At 39.5% G+C, this 8,635-nt stretch overlaps 1 protein-coding gene across 2 annotated transcripts; it reads left to right on the plus strand.

The window, feature by feature from the left end:
- The first annotated feature begins 2,669 nt into the window (after positions 1–2,669).
- LOC120514293 (polyubiquitin-like) lies at positions 2,670–8,383 on the plus strand. Of its 2 annotated transcripts, none has more exons than XM_039734624.1 (2): positions 2,670–2,777; positions 7,394–8,383. In XM_039734624.1, exon 2 carries the CDS (start codon positions 7,423–7,425, stop codon positions 7,891–7,893), a length of 471 nt encoding a protein of 156 aa, XP_039590558.1. In that variant the 5' UTR covers positions 2,670–2,777; positions 7,394–7,422; the 3' UTR covers positions 7,894–8,383. The 2 variants fall into 2 exon arrangements, with proteins under 2 accessions (XP_039590558.1, XP_039590548.1); XM_039734614.1 differs by having other exon boundaries at positions 7,391–8,378.
- Positions 8,384–8,635: the final 252 nt, after the last annotated feature.

Here is an 8,635-nt window from a genome sequence, read left to right on the forward strand (position 1 = left end):
TGGAAGATTTTGCTGTGAACAGACAACATGCGGTCAAAGGAGCTCTCCATGCAGGTGAAAGAAGCCATTCTTAACCTGGGAAAACGGAAAAAACCATCCGAGAAATTGCTACAATATTACGAGTGGCAAAATCTATTTTGGTACATCCTGAGAAAGAAAGCAAGCACTGGTGAACTCAGCAACGCAAAAAGACCTGGACATCCACGGAAGACAACAGTGGTGGATGATCGCAGAATCATTTCCATGGTGAAGAGAAACCTCTTCACAACAGCCAAATAAGTGAACAACACTCTCCAGGGGGTCGGCATATCAATATCCAAGTCTACAATAAAGAGAAGACTGCATGAAAATAAATACAGAGGGTGCACTGCAAGGTGCAAGCCACTAATAAGCCTCAAAAATAGAAAGGCTAGATTGGACTTTGCTAAAGAACATTCTTTGGACAGATGAAAACAAGATCAACCTCTACCAGAATGATGGCAAGAAAAAAATATGGAGAAGGCGTGGAACAGCTCATTATCCAAAGCATACCACATCATCTGTAAAACACGGTGGAGGCAGTGTGATGGTTTGGGCGTGCATGGCTGCCAGTGGCACTGGGACACTAGTGTTTATTGATGATGTGACACAGGACAGAAGCAGCCGAATGAATTCTGAGGTGTTCAGAGACATACTGTCTGCTCAAATCCAGCTAAATGCAGTCAAATTGATCGGGCGGCGTTTCATGATACAGATGGACAATGACCCAAAACATACAACCAAAGCAACCCAGGAGTTTATTAAAGCAAAGAAGTGGAAAATTCTTGAATGGCCAAGTCAGTCACATGATCTTAACCCAATTGAGCATGCATTTCACTTGTTTAAGACTAAACTTCAGACAGAGAGGCCCACAAACAAACAGCAACTGAAAGCCACTGCAATAAAGGCCTGGCAGAGCATTAAAAAGGAGGAAACCCAGCATCTGGTGACGTCCACGAGTTCAAGACTTCAGGCTGTTATTGCCAGCAAAGGGTTTTCAACCAAGTATTAGAAATACACATTTTATTTCCAGTTATTTAATTTGTCCAATTACTTTTGAGCCCCTGAAATAAAGAGATTGTGTTAAAAAGTGAGCTTTAGTTGCCTCACATTTTTATGCAATCTTTTTGTTCAACCCACTGAATTAAAGCTGAAAGTCTGCACTTCAACTGCATCTGAGTTGTTTCATTTAAAATTCATTGAGGTAATGTACAGATTTAAAATTAGAAAAAAGTTGTCTCTGTCCAAATATTTATGGACCTAACTGTATATAATACATACTACTACAGCCCCTGCCACTGTTCTCAAAAATGAAGAACAAACAAAAAAGAGCTATTAATAATTGCTATAGATAATAATTACAAGAAGAGAGTACAGCCAAATGAAGATACAGAATTCCAGAGTATGCTACTGATGTATCAATTTTGTAATTTGGGCTCAATATAACAGTATTAGTTTTTGGTTGGGGCAGTACTTGCCGAGCAGTCTGCTATTTGTTTGCATAATCTGGCATTTCCATCCATCCATCCATTTTCCAACCCGCTGAATCCGAACACAGGGTCACAGGGGTCTGCTGGAGCCAATCCCATGTTATTTTAAATTTTTTGTATCGAATTACTAATTCAATGTCTAAATTGGGCGGCACGGTGGCGCAGTGGCAGCGCTGCTGCCTCGCAGTTAGGAGAACCGGGTTCGCTTCCCGGGTCCTCCCTGCGTGGAGTTTGCATGTTCTCCCCGTGCCTGCGTGGGTTTCCTCCGGGCGCTCCGGTTTCCTCCCACAATCCAAAGACATGCCGGTTAGGTGGATTGGCGATTCTAAATTGGCCCTAGTGTGTGCTTGGTGTGTGGGTGTGTTTGTGTGTGTCCTGCGGTGGGTTGGCACCCTGCCCAGGATTGGTTCCTGCCTTGTGCCCTGTGTTGGCTGGGATTGGCTCCAGCAGACCCCCGTGACCCTGTATTCGGATTCAGCGGGTTAGAAAATGGATGGATGGATGTCTAAATTCAAAACTTTAAACCAATAGATGATGTTTCTTACTATGGGAAAACCAGATCAGTTTGGCGTTTCCAATTAACCTAACAAACACGATCATACAAACACTGAAGGAAACCCATTCACAGAAGGGAAAGAACTTCAATCATACAAACGGTGATTGGGCTGAATTCCAACTTAGGCTGTCCGGCAACACTCTTTCATAACATTTTCTACACAGTCATTAACACCTTAATAATTGAATATGTAAAATAAGGCTAAATGTCATCTTACAAACATAGCTCTATGGTGAATTTACTAGCATGAATGTTAATATAGGTGAGCTACTTTAGTGTTATAAAAAGCCGTTGCATTTAATGACCCAAACTCCGACGCATTTTTCATGCTTAACAAAATATTTTAAGGAATCCTGCCTTATTATGAACAGTCCGGGTTTTTTCCTTTAGGGCAATTTGCCGTTATCACAACAGGCACAGTAAATCGAAAAGAAAACTCGCATATTTGAATCGAAACTGTTCATTTAAAAATATGGCATGAATAGTCCGCTGGGGGAGGAGAGAAGGAAACCGAAAAACTCATCGAAGAGGTTCGGCTCGTGACGTCACTGGCTCGAACAGCCAATTAGAAACAATGATGACCAGCACAAGTGAAGATTCTCAAATCATAAATAGGCGCACACGCAGCACAGACAAGCGGTTTATAAAGTACCTTACAGCGAGTACTAGCCGTAAAGGAACTTCGAAGAGGAGCGCTAGCCGTCCTGCTGCAGGTATTCTTTTTTATTATGTAGCCTATTTCCAAATGCCATTCCAGTTTGTAATAATGTAATTATTGCATTATAGTATTGTATTTGATGCCTGATATAACTTTTTAGAACCCCGAGTTACACTACTATTAGCTCATCTATGGGCCGGACCGGAGATCGGTTGTGCGTGAATTTGTAATAAACGTTCCAAGAAGTGGGCCTGGTCATTTCTAAAGACGTTTTATTGTTATTTTTTTAAGAGTGGACGGTTTAGGTGGACCAACACTCTACGCCAATATGGACAACTTTACCTTTAAGTGGCTGGCTCAGACAATTTAGTAGATCCTGCAGATCCGAATGGTGCTCACTTTAAAGGAAGAAGACAAGTTGAGAAAAATACACTAAAAATTGAAGTAATATATGATGCAAAGTTAATTTCTTGCTAAATTAGGTTAAAGGAAAAAATACTGTCTTTCCATTCATTTTCATAATATAGTCTAATATTTTTGTATTTTATGTTTCTACTGCATTATGCACGTGAATTCAGCTATTTGCTGAAATTTGTTTGGTTTCATTTCTAGTGAAATGACTCGCACTTTTAAGGTTGCTGCATTAAACTTCCAGAGTTACAGTGTCATTGCACCATCTTGTAGTCCGGTGATTCGGGCATGTCTGGGATTTCCCCTTCAATGTAGATTATTGTTGCCCGCTCACCTTCAAGTGCCTGATTCTGGATTTTTTTACTGCCTAGAGAAGTGAAAATGCAAGAATGAGCGTTTTATTCAGAATATAATAAAATCTTTTTTTCAAAAACTATGGTTCTCTCCTGAAGAATAAAATAACATGTTTTATTCACGTAACACTGACTAAAACGACAAAATAATTTCTAAATGTCAAATGATTCTAGCCTGTAAACGTGAGGGATGGGGACAGGGGTTTCCAAAGCAAACAGAGCAAAGTACAGTATTTACTTTCCTCTCTTACTCTGCTTTATTGCTAATATTTCCTGTATTTAGTAATTTCACAGATTATAACATTTTTCAATCAATCAAACACAGTTTTTATTGAGCATCTTTTATAGAGTACGCCAACACAGGATCTTTGCTAACAATATATTTGAAACACTATACATTACGAAAAAAGACGTCCGATACTTGAATCGAAAGGAGTTTTAACATTGATGCCAGTCATGCCAGCTTCTGCGCCAATTCACCCTTCATGAGATTAGTTAAAAGATAAAACGGTTTTAATTATACTGTCCATTCGGTGTCAGCTAATTTGATAAGTTCATATATCCCTCTACACTGAAAAGGACGCCGGTAACTCGTTGGAGCGATTGAATTACCTATACCAAATTGACTTTTTTTGTAATGAAGGTCCAAATCGGACTACACAGAGGACCTGGAAACTCTAGTAATCGAACCCATGTCACTGCAGCTAATTGTGCTAACCAGTATGCCACGACGCTCTCCTGTTTTTGTAACTTTTAAAAGTATCGCTATAAAAATATTCACCGGTTGAATATTTCGTCTGTGTTGTTTTTGAGCTTTCTGGGATTTTCATACATATCGGACAAAATAAAGCAAAAAAAAAAAACAGTAATTCTCGTTCAAGGTCTATCTTTTCTGATGTTTATCTGATTCGAAACTGACTGATCTGCACTAAACCGAGAAATCGAAACTGAAAAATAAATGAGTTCAAGATTAGCAGCTGCGCAGCGTTATCCAACCACATAAAGCTGCTGAATCAAATAGCCAATCAGGTGCAGGAGACACGTCGAGGGGTATTACAGAAACGCGCCCTGCACCTCCTCTCGAGTTATAAATTGGACCTGAACTCGAAAAGCGTCACAGGTAGAAGAGAGCAGCCGTTATCTTCACGGAGAGGAACTGAGGCAAACCACAGGTAGAGATTTAAATTTATTTGCTATCCCAGTATCAGTAATTTTTATATACATGAATTAGAAATTGTCAACGAGAACAGACATTTCAATCTAACAAGGCTTGCCAATGTTTTTGCCTAGGTTTTCTTATGCCACTTACGTCTTCTTAGTGTATGTGTGTATATATATATATATATATATATATATATAAGGGCAGCACGGTGGCGCAGTGGTAGCGCTGCTGCCTCGCAGTTAGGAGACCCAGGTTCGCTTCCCGGGTCCTCCCTGCGTGGAGTTTGCATGTTCTCCCCGTGTCTGCGTGGGTTTCCTCCGGGTACTCCGGTTTCCTCCCACAGTCCAAAGACATGCCGGTTAGGTGGATTGGCGACTCTAAATTGGCCCTAGTGTGTGCTTGGTGTGTGGGTGTGTTTGTGTGTGTCCTGCGGTGGGTTGGCACACTGCCCAGGATTGGTTCCTGCCTTGTGCCCTGTGTTGGCTGGGATTGGCTCCAGCAGACCCCCGTGACCCTGTGTTCGGATTCAGCGGGTTGGATAATGGATGGATATATATACTTTTCCTTAACCTCATAATTAATTGTCATTAATGTCATCCATCTATGGTGAAACCGCTACTTGGTTTTATCTAGTGTTTCTGTTATAAACGACTCAAAAGAGGCAACACAGAATTGTGCGAGATGGGATAAATATTTCCAGATATACCCCGTCTCTTCTCAAATATACGTACATATTCAGCATGCACATACTTTTTCTGTCTTTCTTTCCCTCTCACATACACACACACACACACACACACAATATATATATACATATTATATGGCAAATATATGTGTGTTAGTAGCCGACAAAAATGTAATGGGACACGCTTACAAATTTTAAAACTGCATAAACATATCTATTGCCGACAAAATCACGACAGAAGAACTCGTATTTCTTCCGCGTATTGAATTAGATACTGGCGATATTTCAGCAAGCAGAATACTGTTCATATTACATAGACGAGAATTTTCAATAATTCAGCATTTGCCATAACTATAAATAAATCTCAGGGCCAGACTTTTGATTGAGTTGAATATACCCGTAGACCACGGGTGTCGAACTCCGGTCCTGGTGGGCCGCAGTGGCTGCTGCAGGTTTTATTTCTAAACCTCTTCTTCATTAGTGACCAGTTTTTGCTGCTAATTAATTTGCTCTGCCTTAGTTTTAATTAACTTGACTCAGGCTGATTAGTTGTCTCTTTTTCCTTAATTAGCAGCCAAACAAAAATGAGACACAAAACAAGCCGCCACATGACCAGTTCACCTGTACCCATTACACAATCTCTGAAAATAAAGAGAGGTGATGGTCTCAGTAAGGTTGATCTGTCAGGTCACCAAAACATTTTAATTGTGTAGAAAAAAACCGAAAAACAAACAGTTCTGGAGATGTCTGCTGTGGCAGAATGACAGCATCTACAACCATGGAATTAAATAACAGCTTTAATTAACAGCAAGACTCGGCTTCTCATTAACAGACTGGTTTGAGTGAAATTAGTTGGGGTTTGAAATCCCAGTTTAGCTGGTCATCTATCGGTTCGTTTCACATCTCATTTCTGTTTGGCTGGCACTCAATGAAGAAGAGAATCAATTCAGTAGAATGAATCCTTTAAAACAGGGCTATTAAACTGAAGGGAAAAGCAGTGAAAGCTGATTAGGAAAAGGGTTAGAATGAAAACCTGCGTCCACTGCGGCCCTCCAGGCCCGGAGTTTGTCAACACTGATGTAGAATGATAGCGAGCGAGTTTGGGGGGTGTTAGATTGGGCCGCCATAGGGCCACTCCCTCAGTGTGTGTATATAATATATAGGGTGGTCCAGATATAATAATGCAATTTTCATTACGCTATGACTTATTAAGTTTACTGTATTACATAGAAAATTCACAAAAAATTCTTTTTGTTGGCGATAGATGGCAGCACATGCCCTGTATTCCAAAATGGTGGGGAGACGGTTGTCAGTCAAACAGCGGGTGCGATGTGTTCGCCTTTTCATATGTGTATAATATATAAATTGTAACATGACTACACAAAATAATGCATGAATTTCACTTTTGGGGGGAAAAAACTAGTTCAGGGATATAGTCTGCTAGTGCCTATCCTAGAAGGGGTGAAAGGCAGGAAAGAATAAAAGAAAAGAACCCAAAAACATTTGGACTAAGACGGCCTTATAAAGAATTGCCTCAAAAATGAAATTGTTTATAGAATAGGAGTATAAAGGCAGAGTCAGCGCCAACAATACCATATAGGCGAAATTTCAGTCACTCTGGGAAGCAATGCTGGGGCAAAAAAACTCGGGCAGCTCAGGCTACTTTTCAGTGGCAGTTGAACATTCTGGCAGATATATGCATGGCTACCATACAGCTACTACTACTACATAATAAAAGTAATAATAATATATAATAACATGGGTTATCATTTTAACTCACAGTTCCAGAATCCTGGATTTAATTTCCTGATCCAAAAATTAAATGTTTTATAGTTTGCATGTTCTCCTTGAGTGATGTGACGGATTGCCAACTCCATCCAGGGTTGGTTCCTGTTCCTTATCGCAGCCAGGATAGGCACCGGTGTCCTGTGAAAATGAACTAGATAAGCAGGTTGTAAAAATAATGTATGGATGCATGAATTCATATGCCTGGAAAACCAGAATAATCATCATGTTGAGTACTAAAATCTAGTGACCTGAAATTTGTTTCTTTTTAGCAGATTCCGGTTTTGAAAGTCTGGAAATTCCAATGGAGCTGACAGTAAAATTCCTCAATGGGAATACATACCACTTGGATGTGAATCCCTCCATTACTGTGAAAGAGCTAAAGCAGCAAATAGAGAGCCGATCTGGATATCCAGCACAACGTATGAATCTAGCAGTTCAGAATGGATCGACAAATACTTTGGAAAAAGAGGACTGGAGACTTGATCAATATGGGTTGAAACCTGGGACTATTGTGACAGTGATCATCACCGAACCAAAGCCCATGCAGGTGTTTCTGAAGAATGACAAAGGTCAAACAAGAACCTACGAGATACAACCTGGTGAAACTGTCACACAGTTTAAGCAAAAAGTCTATCGGGGTGAAAAGGTTCCTACTGACCAGATGATACTGATATATGAAGGAAAGCAGCTGGAGAATGGCAGAAAAATGGATGACTACAACATTCGAGCCAATACGACCATTTATCTCCAACTACGCCTCCGCGGTGGATAATAAAATGTCCCAATCCATCCCAGTATTTGTCATTGGCTGCAGTATTTACTTCCTATTAAAATAATGAAAAGGAAGAAACCGGCACCTTTCACTTTTGCTTCTGTTCCTATTTGTAATAATAATATTGTAATAATATTTTAGGTTCAATTCAAAAACAGAAGTGTTCTAGAACTTAAACGATTTGTTGAAAAAATGTAGCATATTTTTTTATTTCTTATTGCGTACATTATTTTGTATGAGGACACGTTAATATATAAAGTGCATTGTTGTAATTAAGAGTTGTTTTCTGATGTTTATTTAATATACAATTGTAACCCTCGCTGCTTATTTTATTTCACGATAATCTAGTTTGTTCTACTGTTATATAATGCAGCTACTTATGCAGACTGCTGAAGTGAATTTGTGTTCAACATATCTTTACAATAAAAACTGCTGTTTCATAATATTACAAGTTTAAGGGGGACCAAAAAAAATAAAACTGTTATCTAAATCTACTGGTTACATGCTTTTCTTTGGAGGGCAGAACCCAAGAAAATAAAGGTATATTGAGTCCTGTTTAAAAGTAACACAAGTTAAATGTACATATGAAATACTGAATAGTTATTAAAATAAACATTTTACACTGCTAGGATATTCTGAAGGCAGCACTTGGACAACAGAGAGTACACCGATAGCATAATTGAGATTGAGGGAATTTCAGGGCTGATTTTAGGCGTCATAAACAGGACTACTGGCTCAATTA

The sequence above is a fragment of the Polypterus senegalus genome, chromosome 1 (genome assembly GCF_016835505.1).
Source record: "Polypterus senegalus isolate Bchr_013 chromosome 1, ASM1683550v1, whole genome shotgun sequence".
Lineage (NCBI taxonomy): Eukaryota > Metazoa > Chordata > Cladistia > Polypteriformes > Polypteridae > Polypterus > Polypterus senegalus.